Source organism: Ceratotherium simum, chromosome 9 (assembly GCF_057802395.1).
Source record: "Ceratotherium simum simum isolate JZ-2026a chromosome 9, ASM5780239v1, whole genome shotgun sequence".
Lineage (NCBI taxonomy): Eukaryota > Metazoa > Chordata > Mammalia > Perissodactyla > Rhinocerotidae > Ceratotherium > Ceratotherium simum.
Window position 1 is genome coordinate 16,644,165 of NC_141908.1, and position 18,124 is coordinate 16,662,288.

General features: G+C 39.9%; 1 protein-coding gene across 5 annotated transcripts in view; it reads right to left on the reverse strand.

The window, feature by feature from the left end:
- Nucleotides 1-337: 337 nt before the first annotated feature.
- Nucleotides 338-18,124, reverse strand: part of NCKAP5 (NCK associated protein 5) — a 906,791-nt gene continuing 889,004 nt past the window's right edge. For 4 of the 5 annotated variants that reach the window (XM_087435078.1, XM_087435074.1, XM_087435075.1 and 1 more), the window contains one exon: nt 338-1,650. In XM_087435078.1, coding sequence (XP_087291204.1) covers nt 1,369-1,650 — 282 coding nt within the window. In that variant the 3' untranslated portion in view covers nt 338-1,368. The remainder of the gene's footprint in view (nt 1,651-18,124) is intronic. The other variant, XM_087435077.1, reaches the window with a different exon arrangement.

Consider the following 18,124-nt stretch of genomic DNA (forward strand, 5'->3'; position numbering starts at 1 on the left):
TACAATCGGCTGAATTACTATCTCTGGAGCAAAAAGGCCAGTTTATTTATTCCTTTGGAGAATTTGTCATTGGAGCACGTGTGAGATTCAAATAACTAACTGGGTGGAAGGGTCCTTGAACAAGTTCTCTTACATTTTCAGAGGGTGCAATTGTGATATGACTTTTATTCAGAGATGAAGCAAAAGAATTTTTAAAAGTCTGAAGGACAATGACACTTTACATAATTTTCATTTAAGATAACAAAATTCAAATATAACAAATTGCACAAATTAACCAAATAACACTGATCATACAATACTCTTTAAAGAAACAAGTATGTACTAAAGTAACCATATAGATCCTAAAAAAAATTCTATTATGCCTAGTTTACAAGCTCCTGTACAAAAGCAATTATAAATAGTTCACGTCTAGTAAAAATACACATAACCTTTAAAATAGAATTTATCCTTACATATAAACAGACTTTGTAGGAAAAAAAAAGGATATTACAAAGTAAGAATTTTCCATAGCACCAACCATTTTGTTTTTTAAAAAGTGAACATTGCAAATAGGAATTTGCTTTCATTTCTAAATTACCCAGATTTTAATAAAAAGAGCAGGAAGATAAAAATCAACAAATAATGTTGAGGATCATAGAGAAGCACTAAGTAGAAGAGGATGTAAGGAAATGTTCAGAGAGAAAACCTATTGAAAATAGAATTAAGTCACTTTTGAGACACATCCCTTCCGATCAGTGTCACTGGTCAGTACTCTACATTTTTCAGTAGAAGCAGAATTACACGTATTGCTAGAACACGAATCTCTCTGGCAACAATTTTGAAATTGCACTGGAATTACAGTTTATATCAAATTGAGATTGCGAGATGGAGATTACAATGAGCCTTCTGGTTTTTGGCAGGCCCTGTTTTAGCTTTACAGAGTATACCCACAAATAATGTGAGGACTAGGACAATGAGCTGAACAAAAACTGTAGTTGGAATTTTTAAAAAATATATTATCATCAACTTCTAAGACTTAGTACATCATTTCAAGAGCATGGCACTGATTCAATTTATTGCTGTCTTTTTTTTTTGCTACAAATATAATTTCTTTTTTAAAAAGTTTACAACTTCTGTACAAGTATTCAAAAAAAAGTGCAAAATTAAGACTTCTGTATCATGGGTGTGTTTCTCATCCTCATGAAACACAACAAATGGAGTCTATCATTGCCTTGTCAGAGAAGTAAGCTCCAGTGGGTGGCTTGCTGTGAATCTGACAATGTAGGCTCTGGTGTTGCAATAGTTTATTGTTGTCATCTCCGCCTGCCCCCTCCCCACCCTTGTTTCCTAAGTGCTCCATTTCCAACGCACTAAGGGAAAACAAGTCCTTTATACATCATTTGAACCCTGACTTGCACAAGAAGAGAAGCTATCGTATAAAGAATCACTCAAAGATTCCAAATTGTCTACCCCAGGCCTGTCTGAGCTACTCAAAGACGCCTCTTCATTTTTTTCTTTTTCTTCCTTTTGTCCTTCAATTTTGTCCAGAGAGTTCTTCTCTTTTTCTAATAAAATCACAGTATTGCTGTCATATTTATTGAATGACTCCAGGGAAATTTTAGATAATCTATTCTCAGGATCTTCTTTTGTTTCTTCAACTCGTTTCAATTTCTGCAATAAAATGAGGAAAATATTAGAAACATATTTCTTCGGAAAATCAAGTTATTCTGTCTAATATTCAATTATTGTCTGTATAAAGTACAGTTTAAAGGCGTGGAGAGAACCTACAAGTCTTTAACAATCTTCTAGTATAATTAAATGTAATAATAAAGACAATTTTAGGGATAAATCAAGACTTTAATCATTTTACTGAGATAAGTAGGTCCCAATTTGCAAACCAGTTAAGTGCCACTTAATTTCATTTTGAATGGATCCATTTGAAATTTGTTCAGGTAAAGTACCTTATTTTTCTTAATCAAAGTTTCCAACTCCTCTCTTTTCTTACTAAGTAATATTAGTTGTCCTGTTTCTAAATATGGATAGGGATTGAATTTCACCCAGAAGCTATGGTTATATGTAAAAAAAGAAAAAGGGGCGTACAATCCCTTAAATTGCCATAAAATTTAAGTATATGGTACACCGGTGAGAAACATTGTCATGTTTGTATTTTGTCCCTTTACAAGTTTTAAGATATTTGAAAGAGATCTCCAGGTCTGTGGGTATAGATTCTAGAAGGCCAAAGGCTTAAGAATCATAGTAACAAGTCTGAACCTTAGTAACTTCTCCCCTCCAGGAGGTTGTAGTATACCAGTTTAAACAGGGATATTTTTAGGATGCTACTGGTAGGTTCTAGGACTTTATAAAACACAGCAGTCATGTTCAATAATTACTGCAGGTAAACCCTATAAACATGGATATATTCAGTTGCTCAAGAGCCTCCTAAGGTCTGAGGTGAGAGAAAAGAGGGAGGCACAGACCCAAAAAGCAACAAGTGTGGAGGTGTTAAAGCCACTAACACATCTTCATCTTCTTTTCCTCTTTCAGGCAAAACTTCCATCCAAACACAAGAAAGAAGGTGGGACAGGGGCTTAGAGCTGATAATAGCTACCGTTTATTAAGCATCCACCATGTAAAAGACAGTGTATTTTATCTACAAGTCTTTTCACAAAGGCTTAAATACGTTCAGTGTCTTACATGGCCCCATTTTAAAGAGGAGGAAAACAAAGCTCAGAGTGACAGGGTTATTTGTTCAAGGTTGCTCAGCAAGTGACAGAGAACAGGATTTGAGTTCCTGTCTGGCTGCCTTCCATGCTCTTGTTTCTACTAAACCATGCTCTTATGTAATAAAGGACAAGATGCTCGGTATTTTTTTTTCATTTTGTCACCCAAATATTCCATTTAACTTGCCAAACCACCTCTATTGCTACTTCCAAGGCTCTAACATACGCAGTTCCGTTCCCCAATCCACCCTCACACGTTACAAGGGATGTACAAAGGTGCAATGAGGAAATTGTGTTTTGATCCGGGGAAAAACAGACATAGACAAAGCCTAAAGATTCTCACGTGCTAAATATTTAATAGAATGAGAAAAGAAAAAGATACGGAAGTGGATGGCTTCGGGCTTCGTGTCCTAAGAGCAGGCTCAGAGTTTTCTCTCTGCTATGGGAAATGGCATAATTCTACGGGAATAGTTGACAAGCATACTTGAACTGGTGCTTATTTCATTATACTATTAACGTGCAGGAGCATTACTCGTGAAGCTAATTTTCAATCTCAAATGGCTACCTTGAAACCAGAGGCAGGCTGAGGAATAGACTCCCAGCTGATGACAGAAGAGTGGCTCCATAGTTAGGAATAACTCCATGCAAGAGCCCCTTTTAGTGCCATGTCCATTTTTAGACTTTTTTTAGAAAGAATTATATAGTACGATACTAAAAATACATGGAGAGAGTGGAAAATGCTTTGCGGTACCAAATGTAGGTAAATAAAGGCCATTCAGTGCAATTTTCTCCTCATCTGAATATCTTCTCCCTTTTCCTTCATTCAAGAACCACAAGCATTTTCCTCGCCTATTTCTGGTCAATGTGGATCACATTCATTCAATAAATACTCATTAGAGAAGCTACCATGATGCAGGTAGAAGGTTTTGGTGCTGAGGATACACAGCTGAATAAAATCGTGTCCTGTAGGGGGGAAGTCGAGGCCCTGGAGGAGACAGAGCTGAGCTCGAATCACAGCTTTGCTCTTGCCCTGGCTGTGTGAGTCCTGTGAGCATCCTTCCTCAGATGTAAAATGGTGATAAGACACACCTTTATTTCAGAATTGATGTAAGTATTAGAAATAAAACACCTTAAGAATCTGTCACATAGAAGTAGGTGCTCAATAAATAAATAATAGTAAGACAAGATTCTTAGGCTAGAACAGTGGTTCTCAAACTGTTCTCCAGACCAACAGCATCAGCATCACCTGGGAGCTTGTTAGAAATGCAAATTTTGAGCCCCATCCAGACGTACTACATTAGAAACAGTGAGGCCCAGCAAATGTTTTTAACAAGCTCACCAGGTGATTCTGATACACACTAAAATTTGAGAACCACTAGTCTAGAAGAACTTGTAGTCTTGGCGGGAAGACAAACAGGTGACAAGTTTAAGTCAGTGTATTAAGGTAGAGATGAGGAAAGAGTGATTTACCATTAAAACACCTGCTGTCTATGGGACAAAAGTAGTGCATCCCGTTTTCTAAATGTTTCATGCTTGTAGGTTTGTTTCTTCAATTAATTATAAGAAAGGCCTACACTGGCCAGAGAGGTGATGGAAATGAAGGAATGGCCCATTTTAAGAAAATCACATGGCCTCCTCAGTCTTCCTTTTAAAGTTTTGAGAGATGGGTACAGAAATAGTTCTTGACTATAAGAACAACATCAGGACAAGAGTGATGATGAGGGCAAATTGGCATTCAGCCTCAGTGTTGGGGAGCAATAGGGAGTGAGGAGGACTGTGGTCAGCTCAAGACCATGTGCCTAGTCTAAAGCCAGGAGCGGCTACCTAGATCTAGCTTATTGCTGCTGTGCAGAAATGTGGGTCCAGATCTTTCCATTTTAAAGGTGAGGCCAAAAACCTAGAACAATATTTGCTTATATTTAAAATCCTCTGATTTTTAATTCTTTGCTTATATTAAGAGAAAACAAGACAATAATAACAAAAGCCCCCACTACATATGTCAAATCACAATCTTTGCATTGTTTGAACTTCTGAGCTAGAGACCATGTTTTCGTCGTCTTTTCTGTATACTACCTGACTTCCGTATGCCCCTCCCCCCTCCAGCTTCCTCACTAAAGGCCTAGCCCAATGCTAAATCGTCAGTAGATTCTCAGTGGAGACTTGATGATGGATTCAACTTTCTCTAGCATCAGCAAATTCTCAACTGTTGGCTTGGGTTTCTCCACGGTTCCTGCCAGCTAAGAATAAAGGCACCAGAGTAGCTTACCTCTCTGCCTCCAATTAGAAGCATTCTGAACCAGCCTCAACAATGTCTTGTCAGATCTCAGGTATTTTTAAAATTTTGAAGCTACGTAACATTTAAATTTAAAATACTAGAGTGATTGAGGCCAAACAGTAATGTGCTAATGATGTGTCTGTCGAATGGTAACAAGATAGCACACACGAGTTTGCAGCCACTCTATGTGAAGGTGCTTTGCAAACTAATCATGGTAATAACAGTTAGCATTTAATTGAGCGCCTGTTCTGTGCAGATGCCCTGCTAAGCATATTGCATGGATTATCTGTTTTCATGCTCACATCAATTCTATGGGGTAGGTGTTGTTAGCAGCTCCATTTACAGGCAATTGAGGCTTGAGGAAGTTAAGCATCTTGTTTAAGGTCAGGTAGCAGCGCATGGTGAAGTCTAGATTTGGACCCAGGCAGTCGGCCTGCAGAGCCCAAACTCTTAACCTCTATCCTGAAAAAGAACTTTACAACTATCAGCCAATATTGTCTTTATGGGGAGCATCTGAAATAAAATTACAGAACAACAACAATAATATTAATGATAACAAACCCAGTAAAGATTAGTGTTTGACAAGTATTGTGTGGGCTCCATAAAACATCTTCATTTCCTTTATATATTGTGCTTCATCAGAATTATGATAAAATTAATATACTATATTTGTCACCTATAGGTGGCAACAGTTGTACAGTTCACTTTTTGGTAGGGCTTTTTATTGCATTTGGGAACAAAAGTAGGACTAAACAGGGTAGGCGAGAATATATTTTCAAGTTTAAAATAAACAGCTTTGCATATCCTTAAAATAGTTTCCTGTCTTTAGTGTAATCATGGCATTATTAGTGATAATTCAAGCAAGAAGTAGATAGTGACATATTCTCCATAAATCCCTTGAGAATTTTACCCTAACTAATTTAATTCCTTGTAGTCCAACAGTTAATCAATCAATCAAACCCATCTACTGTGTGACTGGCTTTGAGTGAATAATCGTGTGGTCTTGATTCTCAGAGTAAGTTTCATAGAAGAGGGGGATCTTGGAATGAGTTTGAAGGGTGAATAGGATTAAGATATACAGTAAGAAAGAGGAGGGCATTCCAAGAAATTTCCATTTAATATGCCCCTATTGCATCTGTAGACCATTCTGTAGACAACTTCAGGTCCAGTAGTCGCCCATTTAGTCCACGCCCAGTAGTAGTCCATTCGAGTCCATTTCTTGCCCTTTTAGATTCTGTAAGGGACAGAATCACCGTAAAGACAGAAACACAGATAGTCATGTGCCTATTCCAAGGGATTCTAGAACCCCAAGCAGACTCAGGAAAGTATCAGGCCAGTACCTGGGTTATAAATAATAAATAGCTTTTATTTCCGAAGAGCTTTCCAATCTATGATCTCACTTTGCTCTTACATCAGTCTGGAAGGTGAGGGAGGCTGGTGTCAGCTGTACTTTACATGGGGTATTTATGGAATTTGTGGTTCACATAAATTTAAATCCAGGGGAAATTAGACCTAGAAACTTGGTTTCCTGGGTTTCAGTACAGAAACGCATACTATTTTTTCCCACAGTCAACAATAATCATGGAGTAGAGATTCTGCTTAGGCCAATGTGTATCCTGAACACTAGGGAGGATAAAATAGAAGGCAATATGGGCCCTTGCCATAAGGAAAAGAGGGGGAGAATACATAAGGTGATACAGAAAAACTCAAATGATAAACCAGAAAAATATATATGCCTGGTGATGTCAGCTTCAAACAGATACTTGTTAAACACATACAGCCAGAAACTCTCGCCCATAGTTGGGGAGAAACAAGTAGCAAATTCATGAAATAGCATAATGGATTAGTGTTCTATGATGAAGGCTACTCTTTCACTGTTTCAAAGAAGTTTCCATCCTTTGATTATATCTTGAAAATATTGGTTAGTATGTCTACTATAAAATGTCAGAAAGAGATTCAAATCTATTCGTGAAATTCAAATGCTGTATCATTCCTCAGCTGGGCCCTAAAAAGAGGACTGAAGATCTTAACACAAATGAATGTAAATAGTATCTTCATTGACATAATTTCTTATTTCTCTATTGCTATAGAGATTTACTGCCAATCAGTTCAAGAAGACATGTGGTAGGAAAATAATAGCTACATTTATAAAGTGTTTTTACTATGCGTCAGGTCCTGGGTTGAATGCATTGCATGAATTATCTCATTTAATCCCTAAAGCCACCCTATGAGACCACACTATTTTCATCCCCATTATACAAATGGGAAAATCCAGAGTAGAGAAGTTTAAATATTAGGCACATACACATCGGCTACTAAGTTAGGGAATCAGGATTTAAGCAGAAGTAGCCTGACTACAGAACTGGGGGTCCTAATCACTGTGCACTAGCCCAGGTATTTGGAAACCAGTGTTAAGTTCCTGGTAATGTGCTAATTAGCTGTGTAACCCCTCTGAACCTTAATTTCTTTACATTAAAGTTTTTTAGCATCTTTTGCTCTATAAAGCTCTATGACTCTAAAATATTCTTAATTGGGCATCTTCTGGCATCTATTATTGGAATTTGAGGTGGCAAAATAAATAACTCTCTTCCCCACCTTAGTTCTGAATGAATTGACGAATAAGATAAAAGAAGAAGGCTGGTGGGAGGCTAAAATATCAGCTTTATTATTGAGAAAGCTTATATTGGAGAATGAGGCTTCTATCTACAAAGAAGTGGGTTTCCTAATGCTGGTCATAGAAATAGACAGGCTTAGTAACTGGCAGCCCTGGGCTGGGGGGCAAGTGTCTTCCCATAAAACCTCTGGTATGAAGGGACAGAACAGAATGTGTGCTTCTCACAGCCAGCCTGACTCCACAGAAAGGGTGAGAAGAGCAGGAGATGGGCCTAAACACTCCCTGCTCCCCTCCTAACTTTCTAATTAAACAAGCCACCTCTCCTTCTCTTGAGGAGAAGTGAATGAGGGGTGTCCAGAGATGCCAGGAGTGGTCCCTCCACATGGAAAGAAACACTGAAAACTAGGAAGAAGTGTTACCACCACACCCCCTACCACCACCCAACATTTCCCATTACGTACGATGATGCAGATTTTAACTAAACAGTCATATGTGCATTAGGGGCAAGAAGACACAGGAAGCAAAAATTGAAAAAAAATTCAACTTCATGAATGCTTTGCCACTTAGTTGTAATTAAGAAAGAAAAAAAAAGAAGAAGATGCAGAAAATTCACAGACTGCAGTGATTTAGGTTGGGCAGAAAAACCTCTCCATGGGTGAAGAAACAGGAGTGTGGTGATTTAGCAGATGTGAAAGACAGGAGAGCTTCCTTTCCGAAGCAGATAATCCAATAGAGGAGACAGTCTGGCTAATCCGGGGCTTTGGGTTAAAGTTGAAGTTGTGATTTCCCCCATCCTTTCTCTGATGAGAAAATACGGGGCACTGGAAAGATGGATTCAGGGCAGACTTAAGTGTTATGCTCTTGTTGTGGGGATGGGGAGGAGGTATTTTAATCCAGGGTCTCTTAGTCAAAGATTTGTGCATATTGCAAAGTCTACGTTAAGTGATATTTGCTGGGGGCAGGCCAACCACAAGGGAAAAGACACAGCTGATGTCATTTCTCTTTTCTCAGAGGCACTAGTTAGTCTCTTCTTTAATGCCACCTTTTCCTGTATTCCTAGCAGAGCTCCTTTCTGAATGAGACATAGAAAATAGATAGATTGGCCTTTGGGGAACACGAGAGACCCTCCAGACTTTTCTCTATAGTTGTGGTGTTAACCCTGCTAACCCGGTCAAATTCTAACTTGGATAATGACTTCCTCCTGGTGCTCAATTCCCTCTATCACCTCAACTGGACACATTACTCTTCACTTGCCCTTCTGAAGAATTAATGCGATGTATTGGTAACAGAGAACCACTTTCTCCATCCAACCACACACTGGGAGGTGTGATTCGGCACTTGGGGGCACTCTCTGTTTCCTTACTGTGGTCCTGAAGATTCTTCAGTATCTCCAGGGCAAACTGGTTTTATTAGGAGAAAGAGTAATTTTCAGCTGAGATGTGCTCTTATGACTATATTATCAACTATATTGCTGTCCTTTACCATGATCATTGACTTTCAATGACCTTTGCTGGAACTCCTGAACCCACAGGGGGTAAAAAATGAGCTTACTTTTTGAAGAAAAAAAAAAAAACAAAGCAAGCAGAGAGAAGGTCAGTAGGAAGCTTAGGGTTGCTAGAAAATAATGCACCTTGTGGAAAGAAAGGAATTCCGCTTGGAGATAACCAATGGCCACAAAGCATATTTAAGACTAGATCAAAAAGATAGAAGGAAAGAGAAGTCATTTTATCAAAGAGATGGGAAATGTTCCCATATATGGAAAATGGGGGAAGATGTGGGGTCAAGTCCCTCTGTGGGAAGAGAAAAAAGAAACACAAAGAAAATCACAAACTTTGTGTACGGGAGAAAAAAGCATTTGGGAAGCGGAAAGGCATGTAATTATAAGTTTGGGTAAAATTGTTGTATGACCACGCAAAGGACATGTTTGGAATTTCTGCAAACTCTAATGTTAGTGCCATAACTTGAAATGCCCATTTGAAAACTTGTTTTTTGATTTTTGTTTTTCAGATGGAGGGTGGATCCACGAATCTAATTTAAAATGCAGGTTGATCACATTAAATAATGCATCACATGTGATCAATATTGGTCAGTTTCTCCAAAAGTAAAATCTGCACTGTTTTATACTGACTTAGAATTGGGAAAACAAGCCAGCTCATTGATACTAACCTGTATAATTAGCTTAACTAAATGGAACGTGCTTATCTGTGTTGCTGGATGCCTTTCTCTTTTTCTAGCACAATAATACTAACGAAAATTTTATTCAGGAATGAGAATTGAGTAGGTTCTGGGCTGGGAGCTTCTCAATCTGTTCATTCGAGTGTCAGGTTAATGATTCCAGCTGATGAGAGTGAGGGCATCAAGCTTTTCTGTCTTTAATTTATAGGTGCCATTATGAATAAAAATGGATACATATATATGCTACTTGCTTGACTTAAAAGATTGATTAGACTTTTCTCTTTGACTAACCTTTCCATCATTCCTGTCTTAAACATGATATCTATCTGTCCAGCAAGTTTGGGCCATGTCTGGCTTAGATGTCAGTGTGTCTGCAGCATCAAGAGCCCACGAAGCTTGTCAGAGGAAAATACAGCATGGAGGAACCATCTGTATATTCCAGCACCATATAGCTAGGTTTTCACTTTGGAGTGATAGATTTTTGACAGCTCTTACAAGAAAAAAAAATGCACTTTTTGGGGGGATAAGATAAGTGTAAAAAAGATTACACTATTTTTTTTCATGGAGGTTCTCCTTCCAAAGGAACATCTCCAATATCATCATAATGGTGGACATCATAAAAATGTACCTGAAAGTGCTCAGTTTTATTGTGAAGTATGCTGTGAGTGGCAAAGCCAGGGAGAAACATTCTATGTTACTCATTACTATAAATAATTAGGCAGTACCTGCAATTACTTCTAACAGGGTTTAGTAGACCATTTAGGAGCCACAGTGCACTATGGCATTCAACCTATTAGGCACTTGAGGCCATGGAATCAAATGGGACTCTAAGCTAAGGTTCATCCAGGAACACACTGATACTTGTGGATGTGAAGAATGTTCACTCTACTCATCTTTAAGCTCTTCATCTCCTAATGCAATTCATGTTTCCGTTATAGGGCTGGTCAGTCTTTGCTTTGGATAAAGTTATTTTCCAAGGACATATTGAATCCTGAGAGCAAGGACAACTCAGAATTGGTGCCAATTTATTAATCCTTGTTCTAAAGAGAAGATTCTTTGGTGGGAATTGTTCTAAAGATTAAGACATTAAGCTTTACATTCTGTGTTGCATTCCAGTTTATAGTGGCAATGGTAAGACGCTCTTAGTCCACATTACCCAGTAAGCACTGGGGGTCCTAGAATGGAAGGATGGGCTAGTTGGGAGAACGTCAATGGGAATCACTTTCATTCTGGATTCCATCCCTTGCTCTGCCACAATATGACAGCAACAATCATTACTTCAACTCTTTACCCAGATTTCAATAAACATTTAAATAGAGATTATTCTGCCTCTATCACATCATTTATTTATTCAACTGATAATTATTGAGCACCTACTATGTAGTAGACAGTATTCTAGACACTGGAGATAACGGTGGTATATGAGACAAAGCTACTCCTCACATGGAATGTACATGTTAAGGATTCTTTAATATGATGTCAATATAGATCAAAGCTTCAGATATATTGGGAGATGAATCTCTGAGAACCAAATTAGAAGACTCTATCCAGCCTGCTATTTGGCCTGATAGCAGCATCTAGAACACAAATATCCCGTCAAACTCAAAGTTGTGGATGTGCCGCTTTACCCCAATCCTATTTTCAAAATAACTCCCTAAACTTGCTTAGCTTCTTTTGATCTTCTTCCATTTTTAGTTAGAAACATCATTAGGGCAAATATTTTTCATAGGTTAACCAACTACTGTTTACATTCACCTTTCGTAACCATTCTGGGCTTTATCTCTTAAATTCAACATGTTTAAATTGGAATTTCTTCTCTTTTCTCTAATTCTATGTTGTTGTCAATAGTAATCAAGTTTTATAACTTGATCCTTTTTTTAGTTATTAAGAGCTGCTTGTTCTGTTTCTACAATAGCTCATCCACAGGGATCTCTCTCTCGACGAATTCCTGGCCTAAATGGCCAAATTATCCATTTGACCTTGAACTTTTATCCATTCTATTTTATAGGTTCTTTCTTATCAATGTCTCACTTTTCAATTAGATTACACACTTCTTGAGGCCATGGACTAGATTTTTTTCTGCTTTCCTTCTCAGTTCTGACACTGTGTCTTGTATCTCCTGGAGTTGATATTCATTGCATGTCAATAAATATAGTCACTATAATAGATCTATCTTCACTATATCACTTCCTCTGGAACTCATAGACTTGACCGAGTTTTTTTATAATGTCTGCTTTTCCATGATGAAGAGACATAAAATAAGATTATTTCAGCCTTTCACCTAACTCGTGATAGCATAGCTGCTTTCCAGCCCCTAGATGTACCAGCAGTGGCGTGGTCTCCTGGGTTCCAGGTCAGCATCAACAACCAGGGCAACCCTCGGATTAATGGATGTCTGTTGTTTACTTCAGCAAAAGCCATTTCCTTTCTCTGTCAAGAGCAGAGATGTGTGCACTCACATCCCATGGCCATCCTGGTCAGGCAGCTCTGCTCTAAGTCATCTGGGGCTTTCTTCTGCACCTCCACTTAGGCTTGGCCCGTGGCTGAGTGAGGTAACAGCTGCCATTGCTTCCTGGAAATCCAGGAGCAATAGCCAAGACAAGAAGTTTCTCAGGGAGTGAAATATTGAAAAGAGTAGGCCCTTGATAGATGGTATAGATATTGGCTCTACCTTTTTCTTAAATGCTTCCTTCAGCCAGCAAGTGCCTTGCCTGGTCTGAGCCAGTCCCAGGCAATTTGCTCAAATTCAGATTCTTATCTTCTTAAGACAGAGGGAAACTTGGTGATGTGAGCGAGAGTGTAAACATCACAATGATGACGTTCTTAGGGGCAGCAACCAGATGCACTATTCAGGCGATAAACCCACAAATATTACCAAGTGTATCAAATCAAGAAATTAAACTGCACGGAGATTAAATTATAGCTGCCTTAGTACAAAATTCTAGTACCAAGCAGCATGCAGATGCTTTTTATTCTCTCTGCCCCACCTGCAATATATTCAGTTGGCAAACTGACTCTTGCATTATAAAAGCTATTCTCTTCATGAACCACCAAGGCTGGCTTAATGCCATTTATGAGGTTTAAGTCAGCCATCCGCTACAATAAAAATAAACTTTAATTTGTCTCACACGCACAGAACAATTTAATTTTTAAATTAATGTAAAAGTGAAAGGTGCCTTGCTCCATGTGAAGTATGTCTGCCCCACACGACTGTGTAAACACAACACGATTGCTATGAGAATTAAATGTGGATCAACAAAATCAATAGTTAATTGTGTAACTCAGGGTCTTTCATTTCAGATCTAATCTGTACAGCAGGTCCAGGCGATGTCTGCTTTTGATTTTCTTAAAATATTATTTAAAACCTTTCTGTCAGGCAAAAGAGTTCACAGGGTCTTTACGTTATTTCCATAAGTTATCTGACTTGTGAGTAGACAAGGTCATATTGATCACTCAGCCTCTCTGGTTTTCATTTTAAAATTCAGTATCTTTATCAGTCAAGCTGCCTCATGCTGGGTATCTGGTTTGCACTAATGCCAAACAAACTTTATTGCAAAAATTACCCAACTTAATGGGTGTCTTGGTACCAGGCATGGATGCACTGGTTGTATTAGAAACTACCTTTTGGTCTGTTTCATGATACTGTTCATAGCAGTCAAGCAGCCCCACCACCACTCCCCCATCAGTAAAATATATTGTGCTATGAAGAGGCATGTTTTTGTGTGACATGGCAAGAACATGGGGTCAGGTTGAGCCTGCATGAACGAATATGCTATATGTTCCAGCATTCCAAAAGGGACCGGGGCGGGGGAGGGGGGGGCGCTCCTTGAATAGAACCTAAAAAAATTCTTCCAATCTCATTAGTCCAAATGGATGAGAAGGGAAGGAGGGCAGGCAGGCCTCCCTTGCAAAAGCAGTAGTACAATAACATGCGGAAGACCATGGGGTAACAGATGGACTGCCTTGACCCTAGTTATCTCACAGCGGAGCTACAAATGTAACGTTTGAACTTCTTTTCCCTTTAAAGTGTAACCTTTCATATAATAAGTTAAGCCTTGCTCTCTCTTACATATTGTTAGAAGCCTTCATCCATTTTGGGGACTAAAGGCAAAATAATTCTTGAAATAATGAATCATTTTTCTTTCACCAGCTTCTCCAGAAATCCCATGATTATTTTGCTGTTGCAGACAATGACCTTCTCAAAGGAGGCCTCTCAAACACTCAAGATAAATAATGAGACGGTCTCTTTCTCCAGCCTCAAGATAAAAATTGCACAGAGGGAAAATGTTTGTGAAAGCATCAATATGATCATTCCAGGATGGGCAGCAGCACGCTCCAAGTGAAACGGGGCAGTGCGTGTGTTCATGTGTGAAATACCCATTCAACAGGGTTCCCGGGGCAGTGTCCTTGGAGGCACCTTGGGGGAATCACCTAAGCCCTTCACCCAGTAACGTTGGAGACAGATGTTTTGCTAATGACAAGCAGAGCAAGTTTTAACCTCTTGACTTGTGAGCAAGTTAAGTAAAGGAAAGGAACTCTGATTAATGCTGTCTTCCAACAATCTAGAAAACATGTTTTTGTTTAATAGGTCCAGGAGCTAAGATTAATCATCATGAATTCCTCCTCCTCCCACATCTCCACCTTCCCACCAGGCAGCAGATACTCACGGGGTGAAAGGAGCCATTCTCTTGTGATTCTCCCCATGAAAGCAAGGTCTTAGAAACTAGGTAGAGAGCAGCAGTTGAAACAGCAACTTTCCCGTGATTCAAGTCCTCTGGGGATTCACAGGGGCCACCTTCTTAGGGCAAGAGTCCACTGTCCATCCTTTTTTTGTGTGTGTGTGAGGAAGATCAGCCCTGAGCTAACATCTGCCAATCCTCCTCTTTTTTCGCTGAGGAAGACTGGCCCTCGGCTAACATCCATGCCCATATTCCTCTACTTTATATGGGACGCCACCACAGCATGGCTTGACAGGCAGTGCGTCGGTGCGCGCCTGGGATCCAAACCGGCAAACCCCGGGCCTCAACAGTGGAGCACGCACTCAACCGCTTGTGCCACCGGATCGGCCCTGTCTCTCCTTTTATGGTTCTTATACTTAAGTCTCTGTGGACAACTGAAGACATAGACCTTAGTTTCCGGAGTAGGTACAAGATCCTTCCCACATACACTCCTTCAGTCTCCTTCTTATCTTTGTTGAAACTCCTCCCTTTCTCCATAGACGGCTGATGGACGGCCTGGTTCTAGACTAGGGGAAGAAAATTTGTTGCCAGTGGAGCTCACAGTCAGGCACCAGGGAGGTCCGACATAAGGACAAATGTGTGGATGGTGTGAGCGGGTAGTGGAGGCTATAGTGAACTGGGGTGCACCCACCCAGTAGGGGCAGCTACTGCTTATTACCTAACATCTATGTAGCACTTGCTATTGCCCCAAAGACTGGACAGAAGAACTCTATCAGGCAGGTACCATTAGTTATGCCACTTAACACGTAATAAAAGGAGGCACAAGGAGCTAAGTTTCTTGCCCAAGGCCCCACAGCTGTGAGGAGCCAGGATTCAGAGCCAGGATTCATATCCAGGAGTCTAGCTGTGGAGTTCCCACTCTCCATCACTACTCCCCCTGCCTGTGTGCTAGCTGAGTCTTCTCCAGTGAAAATGTGGGCTCAGTGCTGCCAGACTTCTGATTTTTCAAGAGCAATGGAAATCTGGAATTCATATATGAAATCTCCCAATCTTTATCTAAAACAAATGTGTGGGTCAAAAAAACCTGTTTGTAATTAATTTGTGACTCTTCCGTATTACAGCCTATCAAAATCTGGTGATATTCAAGCATTCTGCTTGAAGCTACTGGCAGAATGAAAATGAATAGACATGCTGTCCACCCTGGGGCCAGTGCATTTTCAACCCACGTTAAATACCCTCAGAATAATACTTTCAAATTCCTTGCTTCTCCCCTTCCAAAAAAAAAAAAAAAAACCCAACAAAACAAAACAAACATAAACAAAAACTTCAAAAGCCACTCTTTTAGGACTAGGAATAGCAATGACAATTCTTTTTTTTTTTTTTTTTTGGTGAGGAACACTGTCCCTGAGCTAACATCCGTGCTCATCTTCTTCTACTTTATATGTGAGATGCCTGCCACAGCATGGCTTGACGAGCGGTGCATAGGTCCGTGCCTGGGATCCGAACCTGCAAACCCTAGGTTACCGAAGTGGAGCGCACGAACTTAACCACTACACCACCAGGCTGGCCTCAAAACTTTCTAATGTCTGTAAACTCACACCCGACACACAGGCCACTGCTTGGTCTGTCACCACATAAACAAAGTAAGTAAATGGAAGATGCTTTTATTCCTAACCTTACGTGGATGTTTTACTCTTTGCTTGGCTGGAATGGGTGGGGAAGGCCATGTCTATTGCCACTTAAACTATCATCAGCAAACCATATACTTTAGGATATTTTTCCGGAAGGGGGGTACAAGTTACCAAAGTTGGTTTTAAATGGGGCCTTTCTTCAATAAGAGTTTCTGAACTTAGTCACATATAAGATAAGGAATAATCAAAACACAGTTTCACAATAAAGACACTGTGAGTTTCCACAGGCTTCTCTTGCACCTGTCACTGCTGGGCATACCACTTCCTTCTAGAGTTTTTAAGGCATTGGATTTAGGTCGATACCTAGGAATATGGCAGGTTCAGTTTAGCATTTTTTTCTGTGTCAAAATGAAAAGCCAGTGATGAAATGGAAACACATTTCAAAGATACAGAGTCCTCTATGGAAAGGGAAGGAGAATGGGGAGGAGAGAAAGAAAGTTCTCCATTCCCAGGCAAGCTCATGAATCAGGGGCTCACTAGGCAGTATGCAGTGGCAATGTGGGGGTGAAGGGGAGAAAGCAATCTCAGAAGTCATCAGGATACAAATGATCCGGGGCTTTACAGATAAAATTGAAACCACTCAGCAGCACCTTGAAAACAAGTCAGTGAGCATGCAGATAGGTATCAAGCACATTATTTAGCCGGCCAGCTGAGGATGGCAACAGGCTGAATTGTGAGCCCAGAAAGGCAGTTAGTGTCTCCGTGTTCCGGCTCATGTATCTTCCTCTCTCTAGGATGTCCTTCTCACTTTTCAGGCTGGCCAATACCCACTCTAGAGACTTGAGTGGAGGAAAATCTCCTATGAATCCTTTTCTGACCAGGAGCCTTGACCACTGCCCCTCTTATTTTCCCTTCCCTGTGCAGACTGTTACGGCATCCATGAGCCTTTGTTATGTATACTGTTGTGATGGCTCAGTCTACCACGTGGGTACCATGACCTGATCTATCTTTGCATCCTTTGTGCCCAGAACACACCTGACATATAGGAGAGCCATAAATGTTAGTGGAATAAAGGGAGGATGATAATTATATTTCTTATTTACTGGCCACATTTTTTTTGTGATAATTTTTCCTTATGTTGCTCCTCTCCTAACACCCTTGATCGTCTTTGAAAGTGACTGAGTTCCAAGGACAAGATGCTGTACGGCCTGGTGGGGAACATGCATTTATTTCCTGAAGGGTAGTTAAGGGTCTCATCACACAGAAGACATTTAAGTTTCCTTCACTCAAAAAGTAGAGATAATAACTTCCCCAGTAACTAAACAGGAAAATAGATTTTGATTTTCAAAAAATTTGATAAACATATGACTTTCAAGGAGCATTTCTATTGCCATAAGCCAAGCTCCTTGAAATAATCAGCAGCCCTAAGACTGCAAGATTAGAGACTAAAACACATGAAATAAACGGGGATCATATTGTGTATTACAAATGGGGAAGGCTGAATACATCCGTGAGGCTTTTTAAACATCCAAGTAGTTTTACGTGAAGGGAAAAAAAATTCCTCATTGTTCACAAAATAAAATGGGAAATTGCCTTACAATGAAGGTTTGAGAATACGGGGATGAATTTAAAGAATACTGGATGTCCTTAAAGAATATAAGAGATTTTCGAGACCCCTGGAGTGTCTGCCTTGCCCGGATGCAGGACAAAGTGAAACCTCAGGAGAGGTGTGGCCTGGGCTGTGTCCTTTGGCGCGCAGAGGAGAAATGCACAGGGGCAGAAGCAATGTAACAGGTGGCAGTTTTCACACTTCAGAACTGGCACCAGCTACAACAGTGAGTGTGGAAGCAGGAGGAAGATAATTATTTTTTATTCAACTCTGTGAAAACCCAGAGTTTCAGTTAGTTAAATGTGGGTGGGCTGGTGTTTCTCTGTGCTGGATTCAGTGCGTACAGTTTCTCTGTCATGTCTATCTACAGTTCTCTTAAGTGACTGGAAAAAATACTTTTTCTTAAATTGGTATTAAAGAAGTCACTGGCAAACTGTCCCTT